General features: G+C 45.3%; 1 protein-coding gene across 1 annotated transcript; it reads left to right on the forward strand.

Annotated features, from left to right (window-relative positions):
* Nucleotides 1-341: 341 nt before the first annotated feature.
* Nucleotides 342-24,456, forward strand: LOC311150776 (retinal homeobox protein Rx1-like; the record flags this gene model as incomplete). The annotated part of the gene is made up of 3 exons (XM_084188304.1): nt 342-618; nt 3,176-3,432; nt 23,962-24,456. Exons 1-3 carry the CDS (start codon nt 345-347, stop codon nt 24,454-24,456), a joined length of 1,026 nt encoding a protein of 341 aa, XP_084044430.1. The 5' UTR covers nt 342-344.

Genomic DNA, 24,456 nt, shown 5'->3' on the forward strand with positions numbered 1-24,456 from the left:
ACTTTCACAACCAAACTGTCAGTTCAGCAAGTAGTGTGTTGATGAGACCAACATGTCTAACTCTCCAAACTCTGTTTTGCAGACCGACAGGAAATCCAAGGACACGATCTGCCCCCACCCCCCCACCCCTCCCCCTCCCCTCCCATCTACGTGGTCTTTGACAGCAGCAAACAATTCTGCTCTGGCTTGCTCTCTCTTGATATAATCCCTATGTGAGAAGTGTCAACCTGTACTGCTGTCTGTCTGTCACATGTCCAACTATATCTGAGGGTATCTGAGGGTACCCCATCAGAAGTAGGAAGACATATCCAGCTCCCTGAGGGCTCCTCTGGGTGCATTTGTCAATGGATACCTTGGGAATGGTGGACGACGGCCGCCTGTCACCAGACAACTACCATGACATGCTGAAGGGAGGGGGGTCTAGCGGAGGAGGCCGGGTCCACAGCATCGATGTGATCTTGGGCTTCAGCAAGGACCAGGACCCCCTGCTGACCCCAGTGGGGGTCCATAATGTGGCCACTGAGTGCCTGGAGGACCACCAGGGGAAGCAGGTCCAGTCAGACCCCTACGGAAACCTGGCCAGCCTGGGGGACAGCACACAGCACTCTGCCTTCCAGGGTCAGTACACTGGTTTTAATTGATTGATTGCATTTATTACATCATTTAATTCACATATTCAATGACTTATGTTCAATGACCTCATGCAGGAGGAAAGGCATGGTCCAGGGACAGTTGAAAGCACACTGTGCTAACCTCATCCAGGAGGAAAGGCAGGGACATTTGAAAGCACACTGTGCTCAGGTTCTCATTTTCGGCAAAGATTCAGAGACTAGAACAGCATAACTACAATGCTGGACTTTACATTTCTACCTTTATACTTGTTGTAATGAGTATTTCTCCTAGAACAATACTGGCATGACATAGCAATTATCTATCACTGTAACATTACAGCATAGTGAATTAAGGAGACCACTTTTGCTGCCTCCCTCGCACGCTTGTTACCAAGGCAATGATCTGATGATAATCTCAATTGATTGGATTAATTAATTAACAAACTCTGATGGGATCTACCATCCATTAACCACGTTAAGTAGGGCTTCAACCTCACCCAGTTTTCTTAGAAAATAAGATCTGGTACTTGGGTGAATGGAGAAGCTAAGTAAAGTATTTGTGTAGATTAGAGCTGGCCAGCCCAGGGCACACGTGGACACTCGGATTGAACAGGTGGCATCTGTCCGCATGGGATTACTTGGCCTGAGGAATGCAGTGAAAGACAATATGACGTCACACGCCGAGAGAGAAGAGGCGTGCAGCTTGCATTGCCTTTAGGCTCTGTTGCAATATCTACAGTTGAAGTCGGAAGTTTACATACACCTTAGCCAAATACATTTAAACTCAGTAAAAATAGTGGTACAAATTCCCTGTCTTAGGTCAGTTAGGATCACCACTTTATTTTAAGAATATGGAATGTCAGAATAATAGTAAAGATAATTATTTATTTCAGCTTTTATTTATTTCATCACATTCCCAGTGGGTCAGAAGTTTACATAAATTGTTTAACTTGGGTCAAACACTTCAGGAAGCCTTCTACAAGCTTCCCACAATAAGTTGGGTGAATTTTGGCCCATTACTCCTGACAGAGCTGGTGTAACTGAGTCAGGTTTGTAGGCCTCCTTGCTCGCACACGCTTTTTCAGTTCTGCCCATAAATGTTCTATAGGATTGAGGTCAGGGCTTTGTGATGGCCACTCCAATACCTTGACTTTGTTGTCCTTAAGCCATTTTGCCACAACTTTGGAAGTATGCTTGGGATCATTGTCCATTTGGAAGACCCATTTGCGACCAAGCTTTAACTTCCTGACTGATGTCTTGAGATGTTACTTCAAAATATCCACATAATTTTCCTTCCTCATGATAGCATCTATTTTGTGAAGTGCACCAGTCCCTCCTGCAGCAAAGCACCCCCACAGCATGATGCTGCCACCCCCGTGCTCCATGGTTGGGATGGTGTTGTTCGGCTTGCAAGTCCCCCTTTTTCCTCCAAACATAACGATGGTCATTATGGCCAAACAGTTCTATTTTTGTGTCATCAAACCAGAGGACATTTCTCCAAAAAGTACGACCTTTGTCCCCAAATGCAGTTGCAAACCGTAGTCTGGCTTTTTTATGGCGGTTTTGGAGCAGTGGCTTCTTCCTTGCTGAGCGGCCTTTCAGGTTATGTCGATATAGGACTTGTTTTACTGTGGATATAGATAATTTTGTACCTGTTTCCTCCAGTATCTTCACAATGTCCTTTGCTGTTGTTCTGGGATTGATTTGCACTTTTCGCACCAAAGTACGTTCATCTCTAGGAGACAGAACGCGTCTCCTTCCTGAGCGGTATGACGGCTTCGTGGTCCCATGGTGTTTATACTTGCGTACAATTGTTTGTACAGATGAACGTGGTACCTTCAGGCATTTGGAAATTGCTCCCAAGGATGAACCAGACTAGTGAAGGTCTACCATTTTTTTTCTGAGGTCTTGGCTGATTTATTTTGATTTTCCCATGATGTCAAGCAAAGAGGCACTGAGTTTGAAGATAGGCCTTGAAATACATTCACAGGTACACCTCCAATTGACTCAAATGATGTCAATTAGCCTATCAGAAGCTTCTAAAGCCATGACATCATTTTCTGGAATTTTCCAAGCTGTTTAAAGGCACAGTCAATTTAGTGTATGTAAACTTCTGACCCACTGGAATTGTGATACAGTGAATTATACGTGAAATAATCTGTCTGTAAACAATTGTTTGAAAAATTACTTTTGTCACGCACAAAGTAGATGTCATAACCGACTTGCCAAAAATATAGTTTGTTAACAAGACATTTGTGGAGTGGTTGAAAAATAGTTTTAATGACTCCAACCTAAGTGTATGTAAACTTCTGACTTCAACTGTATCTTAAGTAGCACGTTAGTGTTGAAATACACTTGTTCGCATCGAACAGCATATTCAATACCTTACACCATTTACACCAAAGGGAATACTCTACCTTTCTAACCATGTTAAAGAGAGGCCTTTCTTCAAACATGGAATGTTAGCCATGTGGAAGACCACATTTGGTACAGTAAGCAGAACTGGCACTGCCGGATGAACAAAAAGGTTAATGACAAAATCATTTTCTACTGTTTACCTTCAGAGTCAGGTATTTTCTCCAGTGATAAGTGTGATGGGCATCTCGGGGACCTCCAGAAGGGGTTGGACAGCGACAGGGGGAAGTTACCTGAGCCTCTAGAGGAAGACCACCCCAAGAAGAAGCACCGGCGTAACCGCACCACCTTCACCACCTACCAGCTCCATGAGCTGGAGCGGGCCTTCGAGAAGTCCCATTACCCTGACGTCTACAGCAGAGAGGAACTGGCCATGAAGGTTAACCTCCCAGAGGTCCGCGTACAGGTATGGCACCTCTGGCTAACTACTACTACCAGTACCAATTAATGAGTACTAATTATACTGCTTGAAGCCTCTGCCTATCAAGTACTACTATTAATATCACTATACACTAATAATACTGTCCAGGTATGTAGCCTCCTGCTGTCTACTATCACTAGACTAGAATTAGCACAGGCACTACTACTACTACTACTACTACTACTACTATTACTATTACTATTATTACCACTACTACTACTATTAATACTATTAATACTATTAATACCACTACTACTACTATTGCTATTACTATTACTATTACTACTACTACTATTCCTACTATTACTACTATTATTACTCCTACTACTACTACTACTAATACTACTACTACTATTAATATTTTTACTACTATTATTACTACTACTACTACTACTACTACTACTATTATTATTATTATTATTATTATTATTATTATTATTATTATTATTATTACTGCTACTACTACTACTACTACACACTCATCATACAGCCAGGCCCCCCTAGCAAAATAGTTTTTTTTTGTTTTTTACCTCAAGGTCTTTTCCTGGTATGATACAGTAAAGGTTGAATACATAAATACACTGCCCACTCCAATAATGATATAATTGTGTACATTCCTGTTGACTTATACTAGGCTACTGACTCCTCTACTGTTTACTCTGCTACTGATACTACTACTACTACTACTACTACTACTACTACTACTACTACTACTACTACTACTACTACTACTACAAATACTGTTTTTACTACTATTACAATACATTGTAGTGTAGACTTCTGAGCGATCACTGGGCATTTCCATCGAAAAGGATCCCATGAGCACCAATGTGAAGTTCATAGCAGCATATCAAATTGGGTGTCAAATGAAAGCTAAGAGTCTATATTTTTGGGAAAATAAAGGCATAGATACATTTTACATCTATTTTCCATCTTAAAAATGAGGCATAAGAAAATGCTTTGATTTCTGAATAAACAGATGGAAAAGGGGTCTTAGAAAACATCTACCAGAAAAGTATTAAAAGGTATCAGAAATGTATCAAAACACAATAATGTTGACTAAAGACCCCTGCTGTCAACGTCTGGGTGAAGTGGTGAAACGGAATCAGGCGCAGGACACAGAACTGAGAAAATTAATTGATTTACTAAACAAAAGTAAACCATAACAAACCCTCCACGCAGGGAAGAGCAGAACAACAGCTCACCAAACGACGTAAGACAACGGACAATCACGCACAAACTCAGGAGGGAAAACAGAGGTAATTATAGGGACACATATAAGCATAATGAGTAACAGGTGTGATTAATAAAGACAAGACTAGTGTAACACAGAAACATCGATCGGTGGCAGCTAGTACTCCGGTGACGACGATCGCCGAAGCCTGCCCGAGCAAGGAGGAGGGGCAGCCTCGGCTGTATTCGTGACATCTGCCAACTAATATCAACACTTGTATTTAGTTTTGGAGAAATTACTGGTTGGTGCCCGGCATCTGACCCGCTGGGCGAATGGAGAAAAATAAGAAAGTCTGTCGGTCCGGTTGTTTTTTGATAAAGGTTTTTGGGACCTAAGTATTTTACATCTGAAGACTTGCAAGGGGAACTGGCGCCGGACGACGGCCCGCCCTGCGTAGGGATCAGATCTGTTTATTATTTAACAGTAAAGTTGTTTGATTTAGTTTATTTAAAACATTTGGTAGTTTGGTAGTTTTCTTTTCGTCGTTTGGTAGTTTTTGTGGGGAATCCTGTTTCCATCCCTCACAGTAGGTGGCGGGATGCACATTAAATTGTGCAATCGCCAATATACCATAGAAGAAGAAGAAGAAGAAGAAGAAGAAGAAGAAGAAGAAGAAGAAGATAGAATGTACGTCACGATTATCAGCAAAAGAGCCGATTCCAACAGACTTTCTTCAATAGCTAGCTAACCCTGCTTTTAAGATGCCGAAAAGCTGTTGTGTTGTTTTGCTGTTATGTTTCAACAATAGTAGGAGAAAACACCACCAAATTAATTTTCATAAACTGCCCAAGGACCAGGTTAGATGAACCTCATGGTTTCAGGCTATTACTCCATGATGCTGATGGAAAGCGTTGGTTACTCGATCAAATCAAATACATTTTGTATTTATCACATGCGCCGAATACAACTGGTGTAGACTTTACAGTGAAATGCTTGCTTACATTTATGTGTATCCAAGCACTTCATCACCGGTAAGTCGCTTTGCATAAAGCTTGCTACTTAGCTTGTAGTAAGGACTAGTGAGCTGTATCCGTCCAAATAACAGCTATAATATTCTTCAGCGTTTGGATATTTATGCAAACCTGGAAATTCCACCAAGTAGGTGTAGATATCACCTAGTTCTACTTTGGTTTGGGCCATTTGGTAGGGTTGTCTCCCCAGCTGGTTTCCGGCAAGTTGAAGTTGAAAGGACATATAGGCAAACCAACAAGAATCAACTTGACCAGGGAAATCTCCTGGCCTAGATGAGGCAATATGACCTGACCAGGGAAATCTCCTGGCCAAGATGAGGCAACATGAGCTGACCAGGGAAATCTCCTGGCCTAGATGAGGCAATATGACCTGACCAGGGAAATCTCCTGGCCTAGATGAGGCAACATGAGCTGACCAGGGAAATCTCCTGGCCTAGATGAGGCAACATGAGCTGACCAGGGAAATCTCCTGGCCTAGATGAGGCAACATGAGCTGACCATGGAAATCTCCTGGCCTAGATGAGGCAACATGAGCTGAGGCAGTGACTCCTGAAATTTTCTCAGAAGACTCAGTCCTGGTGGATCGAGGATGAGTTGGGAAAAAAAGGCTACTTTGGTTTGGGCCATTTGGTATTTTGTCTCCCCAGCTGGACTCCGACAAGTTAAATTTGAAAGGACAGATAGGCACGCCAACAACTTACAACTTTTGTAAATACCGAGATCATTCAAGGGTAGGCAGACTGGAAGTAGTTACGCGACATATCTAAAACAAGCCAATTAGATAGAGATTAACTTCTCCCGCTAGCCAGCCAGCTAACATCAGCTAACCAGTGAAGAATCTAGGGGTAAACAAACAGTGACGTAAGTATAATGCGACTGCTTTACTATCTTTACTTTCAGTGTTAGCAGGTTGGGTAAAAAAATTAGTGGCAGAATAAGTATCATGCAAATAATGTGTTTTTGTGACAGCCAAGTATGCTAATAGCGACAAGTGAGGCTTCTGAAAACGTTGGTAGTTTGTTTAGGATGACGCCAAAGTAAGGCTAATTACATAGGAGTAAGGGGAGTACCCTACGGCTGGACCCTACTAGGGGGGAGTAAGGGGACGGCTGGACCCTACTAGGGGGGAGTAAGGGGAGTACCCTACGGCTGGACCCTACTAGGGGGGTGTAAGGGGAGTACCCTACGGCTGGACCCTACTAGGGGGGAGTAAGGGGAGTACCCTACGGCTGGACCCTACTAGGGGGGTGTAAGGGGAGTACCCTACGGCTGGACCCTACTAGGGGGGAGTAAGGGGAGTACCCTACGGCTGGACCCTACTAGGGGGGAGTAAGGGGAGTACCCTACGGCTGGACCCTACTAGGGGGGAGTAAGGGGAGTACCCTACGGCTGGACCCTACTAGGGGGGAGTAAGGGGAGTACCCTACGGCTGGACCCTACTAGGGGGGAGTAAGGGGAGTACCCTACGGCTGGACCCTACTAGGGGGGTGTAAGGGGAGTACCCTACGGCTGGACCCTACTAGGGGGGAGTAAGGGGAGTACCCTACGGCTGGACCCTATTAGGGGGGTGTAAGGGGAGTACCCTACGGCTGGACCCTACTAGGGGGGTGTAAGGGGAGTACCCTACGGCTGGACCCTACTAGGGGGGTGTAAACCACGTGTCACGATCGTATACAGACGGGACGGACCAAGGCGCAGCGTGAAATGCGTACATGTTTATTTATATAGAATAAACACCACAACGACAAAATAACAAATGAAACGAAACGTGAAGTCCAACACAACACAACACAACACAACACAACACAACACAACACAACACAACACAACACAACACAACACAACACAACACAACACAACACAACACAACACAACACAACACAACACAACACAACACAACACAACACAACACAACACAACACAACACAACACAACACAACACAACATACACGGAACAAGATCCCACGACTAACAGGTGCCAAAAGGCTGCCTAAGTATGGGTCCCCAATCAGAGACAACGAGCAACAGCTGCCTCTGATTGGGAACCACACAGGCCAACATAGATCTACACATTCTAGATCTAAACATAGAAAATCGACATAGCACAACACGACACAGAAAATACACACCCTGACTCAACAAATACAAGTCCCCTGAGTCAGGGCGTGACACCACGATAAACCACAGATGATAAATATTTGTTGTTGTTTGTTATCGCTAAATATATATGTGCCTTATTATAGGCAACCCTGTTTTCATGATTTCTAGTAGATCATCAAAATAAATGAATCACGTTTTTGGACTCATTCAGCAGTTTTTACCTAATTAAGTAATGTTAAGTTCCATCTATATTCCTAAAACATTAGTTGAACATGATGCTGTTGCTGCTTCCCGTTGATAATAACTATTGATAAATAGCCCAATGTCAAAACACGGTTTTCAAGTGTCCAAATCAATAAACAGTTTGTGATATATTGAAAACCTAAACATAAAATGTACTACCTACACATACATGTGCCACAATAGCAATCTGATCATATTACTTCATTATAAACTGCACATGCTCCAAAAATTATGTTGTTTTGACAAGTGGCAATTAATCACTCATATTGATTAGTGGGGAAATCAGGTTGTATGCGCTGTTGAAACGAACACAACTCAAAAACCAAACAGGAAACAGGAAATATTGTTTAGATCACTCGTTGGAGGACAACCTGCTGAAGACAACCAGCTACATTTTGATAAAATCCTATAGGATAGGTTCCAAAATCTGATAGGAACTTCTACTGGATTTTTTAAACTAGGGCCTTTCTCTCTCACTCCAGTTAACGTCACCTCTCCCAGCTCTTATTGACACCTACCCATGAGCCTCCTCTCTTTCCATTTACTTTAACCAGCATCCTCACCCACTGAGTACCGACCGACACCGGACGTTCTTGGACGTTGAAAAGTAGTTGAAATATAGTCAGTCCACGCTGGCCTTGATGTTAACGTCCACAGACGGACCGGACTGGACCAAATCCGAACCTATCATAAACGTAGAGTACCAGTCAAAGGTTTGGCCACACCTACACATTCAAGGGTTTTTCTTTATTTTTTAAAACTATTTTCTACATTGTACAATAATAGTGAAGACATCAAAACTATGAAGTAACACATATGGAATCATGTAGTAACCAAAAAAGTGTTAAACAAATCAAAATATATTTTATATTTGAGATTCTTCAAAGTAGCCACCATGTGCCTTGATGACAGCTTTGCACACCCTTGGCAGTCTCTCAAACAGCTTCATGAGGTAGTCACCTGGAATACATTTCAATTTACAGGTGTGCCTTGTTAAAAGTTAATTTGTGGAATTTCTTTCCTTCTTAATGCGTTTGAGCCAATCAGTTGTGTTGTGACAAGGTAGGGGTGGTATACAGAAGATAGCCCTCTTTTGTGAAAGACCAAGTCCATATTATGGCAAGAACAGCTCAAATAAGCAAAGAGAAACTACAGTCCATCATTACTTTAAGACATGAATGTCAGTCAATCTGGAAAATTTCAAGAACTTTGAAAGTTTCTTCAAGTGCAGTCACAAAAACCATCAAGTGCTATGATGAAACTGGCTCTTATGAGGACCGCCACAGGAAAGGATGACCTAGAATTACCTCTGCTGCAGAGGATAAGATCATTAGAGTTACCAGCCTCAGAAATTGCAGCCCAAATAAAAGTAACAGACACATCTCAACATCAACTGTTTAGAAGGGACTGCGCGAATCAGGCCTTCATGGTCGAATTGCTGCAAAGAAACCACTACTAAAGGACACCAATAAGAAGAGACTTGCTTGGGCCAAGAAACACGAGCAATGGACATTAGACCGGTGGAAATCTGTCCTTTGGTCTGATGAGTCCAAATTTCAGATTTTTGGTTCCAACCGCTGTGTCTTTGTGAGACGCAGAGTAGGTGAATGGATGATCTCCGCATGTGTGGTTCCCACCGTGAAGCATGGAGGAGGAGGTGTGATGGTGTGGGGGTGCTTTGCTGGTGACACTGTCTGTGATTTATTTAGAATTCAAGGCACACTTAACCAGCATGGCTACCACAGCATTCTGCAGCGATATGCCATCCCATCTGGTTTGCGCTTAGTGGGAGTATCATATGTTTTTCAATAATGACCCAACACACCTCCAGGCTGTGTAAGGGCTATTTGACCAAGAAGGAGAGTGATGGTGCTGCATCAGATGACCTGGCCTCCACAATCCCCCGACCTCAACCCAATTGAGATGGTTTGGGATGAGTTGGACCGCACAGTGAAGGAAAAGCAGCCAACAAGTGCTCAGCATATGTGGGAACCCTTTCAAGACTGTTGGAAAAGAATTCCTCATGAAGCTGGCTGAGAGAATGCCAACAGTGTGCAAAGCTGTCATCAAGGCAAAGGGTGGCTACTTCGAAGAATCTAAAATATAAAATATATTTTGATTTGTGTAATACTTTTTTGGTTACTACATGATTCCATATGTGTTATTTCATAGTTTTGATGTCTTCACTATTATTCGACAATGTAGAAGGTGTGTCCAAACTGGTACTGTATGTTTCACAAGTTTGGACAGTACAGTACAGTACAGGACAGAACAGCACTATACTGTACAGTGAGTAGAGGTACAGTGCAGTACATTTAAAAAATGTACAGTAAAGTATAGTATATTGTATATACTGTACTGAACTGTACTGTACTATACTGTACTGTACTGTACTGTACTGAACTCTACTAAACTGTAATGAACTCTACTGTACTGAACTCTACTAAACTGAACTCTACTAAACTGTACTGAACTCTACTCTACTGAACTCTACTGTACTTTACTGTACTGAACTCTACTGTACTGAACTCTACTGTACTTTACTGTACTTAAACTCTACTGTACTGTACTGAACGCTACTGTACTGAACTGTGATCTACTGTACTGTACTGAACTCCACTAAACTGTAATGAACTCTAATGTACTGTACTCTAATGTACTGAACTCTACTGTACTGAACTCTAATGTACTGTACTCTTCTGTACTGAACTCTACTCCACTGTACTGTACTGTACTGAATCCTACTGAACTCTGCTCTGCTCTACTGTGCTGTATTGTATTGTGATGTCCTAACTGCTGAAACATGAGGAGAATGGATATAATTATGGATTTCTGTGTAATACAGATCAGGGTCCCATGATGTAATTCCGTTACCGTAATTCCATGTGTAAATCCTCTTCACTTAGTGTAGTTCAATAACCAAAATAGATTTTTCAAACTCAAGGTGCCATGTCATAGCTGACACCCCATTATTTCTGCAGACATCTTTTCATATTAATTTGGAGCAGATATTTAAGAGTTTTTGGTAAACCTTGTCACATAGCAAAGGTAACTGAACTAAATGACTATCGCCCCGTTGCACTCACCTCTGTCATCATGAAGTGCTTTGAGAGATATCACCTCTACCTTACCTGTCACCCTAGACCCACTTCAAGCTGCTTACCGGCCCAATAGATCCACAGACGATGCAATCGCCATCACACTGCACACTGCCCTATCCCATCTGGACAAGAGGAATACCTATGTAAGAATGCGGTTCATTGACTATAGCTCGGCATTCAACACCATAAAACCCTCCAAGCTCATCATTAAGCTCGAGGCCCTGGGTCTGAACCCCGCCCTGCGCAACTGGGTCCTGGACTTCCTGACGGGCCGCCCCCAGGTGGTGAAGGTAGGAAACAACATCTCCACTTCGCTGATCCTCAACAGTAGGGCCCCACAAGGGTGCGTGCTCAGCCCCCTCCTGTACTCACTGTTCACCCAGGACTGCGTGGCCAAGCACGCCTCCAACTCAATCATCAAGTTTGCAGACGACACAACAGTAGTAGGCTTGATTACCAACAATGACGAGACCACCTACAGGGAAGAGGTGAGGGCTCTGGGAGTGTGGTGCCAGGAAAATAACCTCTCACTCAACGTCAACAAAACAAAGGCGATGATTGTGTACTTCAGGAAACAGCAGAGGGTGCACCCCCCTATCCACATCAACGGGACCGCAGTGGAGAAGGTGAAAAGCTTCAAGTTCCTTGGCGTACACATCACTGACAAACTTAAATGGTCCACCCACGCAGACAGTGTGGTGAAGAAGGTGCAACAGAGCCTCTTCAACCTTAGGAGGCTGAAGAAATGTGTCTTGGCACCTAAAACCCTCACAAACTTTTACAGATGCACAATTGAGAGCATCCTGTCGGGCTGTATCACCGCCTGATATGGCAACTGCACCGCCCGCAACCGCAGGGCTCTCCAGAGGGTAGTGGGGTCTGCCGAACACATTACCGGGGTTAAACTACCCGCCCTCCAAGACACCTACAGCACCCGATGTCACAGGAAGGCCAAAAAGATAATCAAGGACAACAGCCACTGCCTGTTCACCCTGCTATCATGCAGAAGGCGAGGTCAGTACAGGTGCATCAAAGCTGGGACCGAGAGAATAAAAAACAGCTTCTATCTCAAGGCCATCAGACTGTTAAATAGCCATCATTAGCACATTAGAGGCTGCTGCTGCCTATTGAAATCACTGGCCACTTTAAGAAATGGAACACTAGTCACTTTAATAATGTTTACATATCTTGCACTACTCATCTCATATGTATATACTGCATTCTATTCTATAATATTCTACTGTATCTTAGTCCATGCCGCTCTGTCATTGCTTGTCCATACAGTTGATGTCGGAAGTTTACATACACCTTAGCCAAATACATTTAAACTCAGTTTTTCACAATTCCTGACATTTAATCCTAGTAAGAATTCCCTGTCTTAGGTCAGTTAGGATATCCACTTTATTTTAAGAATGTGAAATGTCAGAATAATTGTAGAGAGAATGATTTATTTAAGCTTTTATTTCTTTCATCACATTCCCAGTGGGTCAGACGTTTAAATACACTCAATTAGTATTTGTTAGCATTGCCTTTAAATTGTTTAACTTGGGTCAAACATTTTGGGTAGCCTTCCACAAGCTTCCCACAATAAGTTGGGTGAATTTTGTCCCATTCCTCCTGACAGAGCTGGTGTAACTGAGTCAGGTTTGTAGGCCTCCTTGCTCACACACGCTTTTTCAGTTCTGCCCATAAATGTTCTATAGGATTGAGGTCAGGGCTTTGTAATGGCCACTCCAATACCTTGACTTTGTTGTCCTTAAGCCATTTTGCCACAACTTTGGAAGTATGCTTGGGGTCATTGTCCATTTGGAAGACCCATTTGCGACCAAGCTTTAACTTCCTGACTGATGTCTTGAGATGTTGCTTCAATATATGCACTTAATTGTCCTTCCTTATGATAGCATCTATTTTGTGAAGTGCACCAGTCCCTCCTGCAGCAAAGCACCCCCACAGCATGATGCTGCAACCCCCGTGGTTCACGGTTGGGATGGTGTTCTTCGGCTTGCAAGGCACCCCCTTTTTCCTCCAAACATAACGATGGTCATTATGGCCAAACAGTTCTATTTTAATTTAATCAGACCAGAGGACATTTCTCCAAAAAGTATGATCTTGTCACGGATTCAGCCGAGGCTGCCCCTCCTCCTTGCTCGGGCAGGCTTCGGCGTTCGTCGTCACCGGAGTACTAGCTGCTACCGATCCATGTTTCTATGTTCGACTTGTTTTGTCTTTATTGGTCACACCTATTTCCCATCATGTAGTTATGTCATCCCTATTTAACCCTCTGTCTCACACTGTGTGTTGTGTGTGTTTGTTCATGTTTCGGCTGTCGTTAGTGTGCGGGTTTGTTCCCTCCCTGCGTGGAGGTTGTTGTTCATTCATTTTACCGACAAGTAAAGTACGCCATTTGATTAGCTTTGTGTCCTGCGCCTGACTTCGCCTACCGCATTACACTGACGCCTTGACAGATCTTTGTCCCCATGTGCAGTTGCAAACCATAGTCTGGCTTTTTTATGGCAGTTTTGGAGCAGTGGCTTCTTCCTTGCTGAGCGGCCTTTCAGGTTATGTCGATATAGGACTTGTTTTACTGTGGATATAGATACTTTTGCACCTGTTTCCTCCAGCATCTTCACAAGGTCCTTTGCTGTTGTTCTGGGATTGATTTGCACTTTTCGCACCAAAGTGTCTCCTTCCTGAGCGGTATGACGGCTGCGTGGTCCCATGGTGTTTATACTTGCGTACTATTGTTTGTACAGATGAACGTGGTATCTTCAGGTGTTTGGAAATTGCTCCCAAGGATGAACCAGACTTGTGGAGGTCTACACATTTTTTTCGGAGGTCTTGGCTGATTTCTTTTGATTTTCACCTTGATGTCAAGCAAATAATCACTGAGTTAGAAGGTAGACCTTGAAATACATCCACAGATACACCTCCAATTGACTCAAATGATGTCAATTAGCCTATCAGAAGCTTCTAAAGCCATGACATCATTTTCTGGAATTTTCCAAGCTGTTTAAAGGCACAGTCAACTTAGTGTATGTAAATTTCTGACCCACTGGAATTATGATACAGTGAATTATAAGTGAAATAATCTGTCTGTAAACAATTGTTGGAAAAATGACTTGTGTCATGCACAAAGTAGATGTCCTAACCAACTTGCCAAAACTATAGCATGTTAACAAGAAATTTGTGGAGTGGTTGAAATACGAGTTCGAATGACTCCAACCCAGTGGCGGCTCCTGAAAAAATTCTCAGCGGGGGCAATTTTTCTGATGATTTAGGTGACCTACACACATTTTAAAAAAGATATGTCCAGCAACAACATGAAGACAGGGGCAGCATATAAGTCAATACCAGAAGCATTTATTGACTGATCTCAAAAGTGTTGGCTTACAAAAGCAAAATAAGTTATCACAGTAAAAATAATCAAGGGTGTTCTTTCACATTCCTCAACACTGCATAAACAATATGCATTTCCATAAAACACCTCATCTAATTGTGCCACAAAGTTGACAAGTCCAAGAAAAATACCAGGGTTGGTGGAACCCTCAGTTTCATCTTTGCCTCGCAAAGCTAACTCAAACACTCCGCAAAACTTCACACACTGGATTAGCCGGCTGAGGATGTGGCGGTTCTTGCTAACCTCATCGTTGTGGCGGCGGACAGCTAGCCTGTATCCCTCATCCAGTTGAGTGGCAATGTTCACTCTCCCCAAAGCAGACAATCTCAAACAGCTATCCATGTGGGACTTTGACAGCTCATGTTTCTTAATCTTTTCTGAAAAATGGTGCATGTCCGTTACACCAGTCGCTGTCCAAGTGGTGCTGTCTGCCGTGCCGCCTTCAGGGTGAAAGAGTAAGCAGGGGTAGCAGAAGACTGCATTAGCTACATCGCAGCCTGCTAGCCAGGTTTTTCGTTCGTACCAATTTTTGGAAAATCCTCTGGTGTAGGACTTTCCCCCTTTAGTAGAAACCTGTTGAATTATTAAATTTGGTCTGGGAGGTCCTAATTGTTTCGTTGCCAATTTATCTTGATTTGTTCGCCGACAAAAAGGAACTTCTTTCAAAGAGACAATCGAGTTGCACTGAACGCTAGCCATCTTGACAGTAGTACGTGAATTGATTGACGCTGCTACCCGCTCTTTTCTTAGTTACGTTCATGGTTATGTTACGTATGACGAAAGCGCGTAAGTGCAAGCCCTCCCGGAACCCATAGAGATTGTATTGAAAGCTCTGATATTTGAAAAAAAAAGATTTTACATGAGAGTCTATGAGAGACTTCTTGGGCGATTTTCAACCTGACTGAAATCGCCCCAAAAGGGGCGGGGCCATTTGAAGCACGACTTTAGCCTGATTGGACATTTAGTGGCAGATCAGACGTCTAGATTAGAACACTGATAACTACTGTTGCCGTGATATAATTGATTAGAAAAAAAATCCCTTCCTTTTCCCGTTTGGCAGTGCGTCGCCCATATCGCCCTAATGAACACACCACCCCTGCTCCAACCTAAGTGTATGTAAACTTCCGACTTCAACTGTATATGTACAGTGGGGAGAACAAGTATTTGATACACTGCCGATTTTGCAGGTTTTCCTACTTACAAAGCATGTAGAGGTCTGTAATTTTTATCATAGGTACACTTCAACCGTGAGAGACAGAATCTAAAACAAAAATCCAGAAAATCACATTGTATGATTTTTAAGTAATTAATTTGAATTTTATTGCATGACATAAGTATTTGATACATCAGAAAAGCAGAACTTAATATTTGGTACAGAAACCTTTGTTTGCAATTACAGAGATCATACGTTTCCTGTAGGTCTTGACCAGGTTTGCACACACTGCAGCAGGGATTTTGGCCCACTCCTCCATACAGACCTTCTCCAGATCCTTCAGGTTTCGGGGCTGTCGCTGGGTAAAACAGACTTTCAGCTCCCTCCAAAGATTTTCTATTGGGTTCAGGTCTGGAGACTGGCTAGGCCACTCCAGGACCTTGAGATGCTTCTTACGGAGCCACTCCTTAGTTGCCCTGGCTGTGTGTTTCGGGTCGTTGTCATGCTGGAAGACCCAGCCACGAACCATCTTCAATGCTCTTACTGAGGGAAGGAGGTTGTTGGCCAAGATCTTGCGATACATGGCCCCATCCATCCTCCCCTCAATACGGTGCAGTCGTCCTGTCCCCTTTGCAGAAAAGCATCCCCAAAGAATGATGTTTCCACCTCCATGCTTCACGGTTGGGAGGGTGTTCTTAGGGTTGTACTCATCCTGCTTCTTCCTCCAAACACGGTGAGTGGAGTTTAGACCAAAAAGCTATATTTTTAGCTCATCAGACCACATGACCTTCTCCCATTCCTCCTCTGGATCATCCAGATGGTCATTGGCAAACTTCAGACGGGCCTGGACATGCGCTGGCTTGAGCAGGGGGACCTTGCGTGCGCTGCAGGATTTTAATCCATGACGGCGTTGTGTGTTACTAATGGTTTTCTTTGAGACTGTGGTACCAGCTCTCTTCAGGTCATTGACCAGGTCCTGCTGTGTAGTTCTGGGCTGATCCCTCACCTTCCTCATGATCATTGATGCCCCACGAGGTGAGATCTTGCAGGGGGCCCAGACCGAGGGTGATTGACCGTAATCTTGAACTTCTTCCATTTTCTAATAATTGCGCCAACAGTTGTTGCCTTCTCACCAAGCTGCTTGCCTATTGTCCTGTAGCCCATCCCAGCCTTGTTTAGGTCTACAATTTTATCCCTGATGTCCTTACACAGCTCTCGGGTCTTGGCCATTGTGGAGAGGTTGGAGTCTGTTTGATTGAATGTGTGGACAGGTGTCTTTTATACAGGTAACGAGTTCAAACAGGTGCAGTTAATATAGGTAATGAGTGGAGAACAGGAGGGCTTCTTAAAGAAAAACTAACAGGTCTGTGAGAGCCAGTATTCTTACTGGTTGGTAGGTGATCAAATACTTATGTCATGCAATAAAATGCAAATTAATTACTTAAAAATCATACAATGTGATTTTCTGGATTTTTGTTTTAGATTCCGTCTCTCACGGTTGAAGTGTACCTATGATAAAAATTACAGACCTCTACATGCTTTGTAAGTAGGAAAACCTGCAAAATCGGCAGCGTATCAAATAATTGTTCTCCCCACTGTATATATTCTTAAATTCCATTCCTTACTAGATTTGTGTGTATTGGGTATAGGTTGTGAAATTGTTAGATATTACTTGTTAGATATTACTGCAGTGTCGGAGCTAGAAGCACAAGCATTTCGCTACACCCGCAATAACATCTGCTAAACACGTGTATGCAACAAATAAAATTTGATTTGATTTGATAAAAACCTGACGGGGGATTTTACCATAATTCCCTCACCAAAGTTTCCATCTGCACAGTTCTTCCACTAAATTTGTTTTTTTTTTTACATTTTTTTGTGGAAATTGTTAAATGTAGCCCTTGTGCATACAGTGCCTTCAGAAAGTATTCACACCCATTGACTTTTTCCACATTTTGTTGTGTTACAGCCTGAATTAAAAATGGATTAAATTTAGATGTTTTGTCACTGGCCTAAACACAATACCCCATAATGTTAAAGTGGAATTATGTTTTTAGAAATGTTTAGCTGAACGAAAAGCTGAAATATCTTAAGTCAATATATTCAACCCCTTTGTTATGGCAAGCCTAAATAAGTTCAGGAGTAAAAATGTGCTTAACAAGTCACATAATAAGTTGCATGGACTCACTCTGTGTGAAATAATAGTGTTTAACATGACATTTTTGAATGACTACCTCATCTCTCTACCCCACACATACAATTATCTGTAAGATCCCTCAGTCGAGCAGTGAATTATTATTATTATTATAATTTCAAACACAGATTAAACCACAAAGAGCAGGGAGGTTTTCCAATGCCTCGCAAAGAAGGACACCTATTGGTAGATGGGTAAAAAAAAAAAAGCAGACGTTGAATATCCCTTTGAGCATGGTGAAGTTATTCATTACACTTTGGATTATATATCAATACACCCAGTCACTACAAAGATACAGGCGTCCTTCCTAACTCAGTTGCAGAAGAGGAAGGAAACCGCTCAGGGATTTCACCAGGAGGTGACTTTAAAACAGTGACAGAGTTTAATGGCTGTGATAGGAGAAAATTGAGGATTGATCAACAACATTTTAGTTATTCCACAATACTAACCTAAACGACAGTAAAAAGAGTTGGGTATGCATCATGTTATGGGTATGCTTGTAATCGTTAAGGACTGGGGAGTTTTTCAGGATAAAGAAATAATGAAATGGAGCTAAGCAAAATCCTAGAGGAAAACCTGGTTCAGTCTGCTTTCCACCAGACACTGGAAGATGACTTCACCTTTCGGCAGGACAATGACCTAAAATCTACATTTACATTTACATTTTCGTCATTTAGCAGACGCTCTTATCCAGAGCAACTTACAATCTACACTGGAGTTGCTTACCTAGAAGTCAGGGAATGTTCCTGAGTGGCCGAGTTACAGTTTTGACTTAAATCTACTTGGAAATCTATGGCAAGACCTGAAAATGGTCGTCTAGCAATGATCAACAACCAATTTGACAGACATTGAATAATTTTGAAAATAATAATGGGCAAATGTTGCACAATCCAGTTGTGGAAAGCTCTTAGAGACTTACCCAGTGTCACGGATTCTGCCGAGACTGCCCTTCCTTCTGGCTCGGGCAGGCTTCGGTATTTGTCGTCACCGGAGTACAAGCTGCTGCCACTCTATGTTATATGTTTCTATGTTTATTTGATTGTACGAGTGTCATTTTGTGAGCGGGTTTTGCTCCTCCTTTGTTGTTTTGGAGGGTTTTGCTTGTATTTCTTTACTACTCAGTAAAGTGGTTCTTCATCTCATTCTGTGTCCTGCACTTGACTCTGGCCTACCGCATTCCACCGACATTCGTGACAGAAACACGCACCACTATGGAGTCAGCAGGAGCAGCCGGAGTAACCGAGACGATGGAGGAACGAGTCCAACGTCAGGAATTAATGATTTAGACTCTCGGGGTCACCATGGAACGAGTATTCCAGACAATGGAACGATGGGAGAAAGGTGGTATCCCGTCACCATCTCCAACCACTCACCCACCTACAACACTGGTCACCGCTTCGCCATCTGGGTCCAGTGGGATTCGGCTCTCGCTCCCGAGGGCATATGACGGAACACCTGCCGGGTGCCAGGGATTTCTCCTCCAGGTCAAGCTTTACCTGGCCACCATTCACCCGGCGCCCTCGGGATACGAGAGCGTGTCCGCCCTCATCTCCTGTCTATCGGGGAAGGCGCTGGAATGGGCCAACGCCGAGTGGGGAGGAATAGACGCAAGCACTATCCGCTACGAGGATTTCACCCGCCGCTTCCGGGCGGTATTCGATCATCCACCAGAGGGGAGAGCGGCGGGTGAACGTCTGTTCCACCTACGACAGGAGATGAGGAGCGCGCAGGAGTTTGCGCTGGAATTCAGAACTTTAGCAGCCAGCGCGGGATGGAATGAGAGCGCCCTGATCGACTATTATCGCTGCAGCTTAAGGGAGGATGTCCGTCGGGAGCTGGCCTGCAGGGACACCGATCTCACCCTGGACCAACTGGTGGACATGTCCATCAGGTTGGATAACCTGTTGGCAGCCCGCGGACGTTCTGATCGGGGGCCGTCCATTCCATCCCCCAGCACCTCCGAGTCTACCCCCATGGAGCTCGGAGGTGCTGCGGTTAGGGAGACGGGGAGAGGGACCGTCCCCTGCACCAACTGTGGCCGCAGAGGACACACTGCTGGTCGGTGCTGGGGAGGATCCTCAGGAGGTCGAGGCAGCAGGCAGGGCACTGGTCGACCGTCTCAGCTGAGTAGGCACCCGACTCACCCAGAGCCTCCTGTTGCTAATTTGTGTATAGATATTGTTTTTCCAGAAGTTTCCCCCCATTCCCAGCATAAGGCGCCAGTAGATTCAGGCGCGGCTGGGAATATTATTGATCGCCAGTATGCTCGTAGTTTAGGGATTCCTACTGTGTCTGTTGATAAACCTTTCCCTGTGCATGCATTAGATAGTCGCCCGTTAGGGTCAGGCATAATCAGGGAGGTCACCACTCCACTTCTTATGAGGACGCAGGGGGTCATGAGGAGAGGATTAGCCTCTATCTGATTGATTCTCCTGCGTATCCTGTGGTGTTGGGACTTCCCTGGTTAACCATTCATGACCCCACGATTTCATGGCAACAGAGGGCTCTCAAGGGATGGTCCGGTCAGTGTTCAGGGAGGTATGTAGGAGTTTCCTTGGGGGCAGCTACGGTGGAAAGTCAAAACCAGGTTTCCACCATGCACATTCCATCTGAGTATGCCGATTTGGCTATCGCCTTCAGTAAAAAGAGGGCGACTAAATTACCACCCCATCGTCCGGGGGATTGTGCGATAAATCTCCAGGTAGGAGCTGCACTTCCCCGGAGTCACGTGTATCCTTTGTCTCAGGAGGAGAGGGCGGCTATGGAGACATGTCACAGAGTCTCTGAGACAGGGATACATTCTGCCATCCACTTCACCTGTCTCCTCTAGTTTATTTTTTGTTAAGAAGAAGGATGGTGGTTTACGCCCGTGCATTGATTACCGTGGCTTAAATCAGATTACCATCAAGTACAGCTATCCATTACCCCTGATAGCTAGTATGACGGAATCATTGCACGGGGCATGCTTCTTCACAAAATTGGATCTCAGGAGCGTGTACAACCTAGTGCGTATCTGGGAGGGAGATGAGTGGAAGACGGCATTTAGTACCACCTCTGGACATTATGAGTATCTTGTCATGCCATACGGGTTAATGCATGCTCCATCAGTCTTCCAATCATTTGTGGATGAGATTTTCAGGGACCTGCACGGACAAGGGGTAGTGGTGTATATTGATGACATACTTATATACTCCACTACAAGGGCCAAGCATGTGTCCCTGGTGCGTAAAGTGCTTGGAAGACTGTTGGAGCATGACCTGTATGCTAAGGCAGAGAAATGCCTGTTCTTTCAGGAGTCCATCTCCTTCCTAGGGTACCACATGTCCGCGTCTGGGGTGAGGATGGAGAGTGACCGCATTTCGGCCGTGCGTAATTGGGCGAATCCAACCACGGTGAAGGACGTGCAGCGTTTCTTGGGGTTTGCCAACTACTACCGGAGGTTTATCCGGGGCTTTGGTCAGGTAGCGCCTCCCATTACCTCGTTGCTGAAGGGGGGACTGGTGCATCTGTGGTGGTCAGCTGAGGCGGACAGGGCTTTTAGTCGCCTGAAGGACCTGTTTACCTCGGCTCCAGTGCTGGCTCATCCGGATCCCTCCTTGGCCTTCACGGTTGAGGTGGACGCATCCGAGGCTGGGATAGGCGCTGTACTTTCTCAGCGCTCGGGCACGCCACCCAAGCTCCACCCCTGTGCTTTCTTTTCGAAGAAGCTCAGCCCGGCGGAGCGCAACTATGATGTGGGGGACCGGGAGTTGTTGGCGGTGGTCAAAGCCCTGAAAGCGTGGAGACATTGGCTTGAGGGGGCTAAACACCCTTTTCTCATTTTGACTGACCACCACAATCTGGAGTACATCCGAGCGGCGAAGAGGTTAAACCCTCGCCAGGCAAGGTGGTCCATGTTTCTAACCCATTTTGTTTTCACCCTTTCTTACAGGCCGGGCTCCCAGAATGCTAAGGCAGATGCTCTGTCCCGACTGTATGACACGGAGGAGAGTTCCGTGGAGCCCACTCCCATACTTCCGGCGTCGTTTCTGGTCGCACCGGTGGTGTGGGAGGTTGACGCGGACATCGAGCGGGCGTTACGTAGCGAACCCTCTCCTCCCCAGTGTCCAGAGGGTCGTAAGTACGTACCGCTGGAGGTCCGTGATCGTTTGATCTATTGGGCTCACACGTCACCCTCCTCTGGTCACCCTGGCATCGGTCATACAGTGACCTGTCTTAGTGGGAAGTACTGGTGGCCCACCTTAGCCAAGGACGTGAGGGTTTATGTTTCCTCCTGCTCGGTGTGCGCTCAGTGTAAGGCACCTAGACACCTGCCCAGAGGGAAATTACAACCCCTACCCGTTCCACAACAACCGTGGTCCCACCTATCGGTGGATTTTATGACTGATCCACCTCCCTCAAGAGGGAGCACAACCATCCTGGTCGTTGTGGATCGGTTTTCTAAGTCCTGTCGCCTCCTTCCTCTGCCCGGACTCCCTACGGCCCTACAAACTGCTGAGGCCCTTTTTACACACGTCTTCCGGCACTACGGGGTGCCTGAGGATATAGTGTCTGATCGGGGTTCCCAGTTCACCTCAAGGGTTTGGAGGGCGTTCATGGAACGGTTGGGGATCTCGGTTAGCCTTACCTCAGGTTTTCACCCCGAGAGTAACGGGCAGGTGGAGAGAATTAACCAGGAGGTGGGTAGGTTTCTGAGGTCGTATTGCCAGGACCGGTGAGGGGAGTGGTCGGTTTTCCTACCCTGGGCAGAGATGTCTATAAACTCCAACCGCCACTCCTCCACTAACCTTACGCCTTTCCAGTGTGTGTTAGGTTATCAGCCGGCCCTGGCACCTTGGCATCAGAGCCAGATCGAGGTACCTGCTGTGGACGAGTGGGTTCGGCGCTCGCAGGAAACCTGGGACGCTACACATGAACGCCTGCAGCGGGCCATCAGGCGTCAGAAGGCGAGCGCCAACCGCTACCGCAGTGAGGCCCCGGTGTATGCACCGGGGGACCGGGTCTGGCTCTCGACCCGAAATCTGCCCCTTCGCCTGCCCTGACGGAAGTTGGGTAGGTGGTTTGTGGGCCCATTTAAAGTCCTGAGGAGATTGAACGAGGTATGTTATAGGTTACAGCTTCCTATTAATTATCGTATTAACCCCTCGTTTCATGTGTCTCTCCTCAGGCCGGTGGTAGCTCGTCCACTCCAGGAGTCTGAGATATGGGAGGTTCCTCCGCCCCCACTGGACATCGAGGGGGCACCGGCGTACTCGGTCCGTTCCATCCTGGATTCGAGGCGTCGGATGGGGGGCCTGCAGTATCTCGTGGAGTGGGAGGGGTACGGTCCGGAGGAGCGGTGCTGGGTTCCTAGGAGGGATATCCTGCTAGGAACCCAACACCGCGTCCTCCTGGCTGTCCCCGAGGCCGGTGTCGACGCACGGCTGGAGCCGCACGTCGGGGGAGGGGGGGGGGGGGTACTGTCACGGATTCTGCCGAGACTGCCCTTCCTTCTGGCTCGGGCAGGCTTCGGCATTCATCGTCACCGGAGTACAAGCTGCTGCCACTCTATGTTATATGTTTCTATGTTTATTTGATTGTACGAGTGTCATTTTGTGAGCAGGTTTTGCTCCTCCTTTGTTGTTTTGGAGGGTTTTGCTTGTATTTCTTTACTACTCAGTAAAGTGGTTCTTCATCTCATTTTGTGTCCTGTGCTTGACTCTGGCCTACCGCATTCCACCGACATTCGTGACACCCAGAAAGACTCACAGCTGTAATCGCTGCCAACGGTGCTTCTACAAAGTATTGACTCAGTGGTGTGAATACTTATGTGAATGAGATATTTCATTTTCAATAAATGTGCAAACATAAAAATAATAAAAATAATAACTTTGTCATTATAGGGTGCTGTGTGTAGATGGGTGAGAGAAGAAATACAATTTAATCAATTTTGAATTCAGGCTGTAACACAACAAAATGTGGAATAAGTCAAGGGGTATGGATACTTTCTGAAGGCACTGTAGAGTTGTATGGTTTGTTAAACTTTGTTTGGCATACATTTTCAAGTGAAAATAACTGAGTCAAAGTGTAATCTTGTTACCGTGGAGACTAATACGACTGTATCTTCTCTGTCCGTGTCCAGGTGTGGTTCCAGAACCGTCGGGCTAAGTGGAGACGTCAGGAGAAGATGGACTCCAGCTCCTTGAAGCTACACGACTCTTCCATGCTGTCCTTCAACCGACCGCCCATGCCCTCCAACATGGGGCCCCTGTCCAACCCATTACCCCTGGACCCCTGGCTGGCCTCGCCCATGTCCAGTGCCACCCCCATGCACACTATCCCCGGCTACAGGGCCCCAGGGCAGGGCCCTCACCTTCAGCCTTCCTACCCCTCCCACTCCCACAGCTTCCTCAACAGCCCCCCAGTACATGGCGTGGTGCACCAGGGGATGGTGCAAGGAATGCAGGGGAGGCAAAGCACGCAGTCAATGGCACCGCCTCCCTACCAGTGTCCCCCCAGCTTCAATGATAACTACCCTATGCATGAGGAAGTGGAACGTAGCTCCAGCATCGCAGCGCTGAGGATGAAGGCTAAGGAGCACATTCAGTACTTGGATAAAACCTGGCAGCACATGTGA

This window comes from Coregonus lavaretus (genome assembly GCF_964263955.1).
Source record: "Coregonus lavaretus genome assembly, chromosome: 23".
NCBI classification, from domain to species: Eukaryota; Metazoa; Chordata; class Actinopteri; order Salmoniformes; family Salmonidae; genus Coregonus; species Coregonus lavaretus.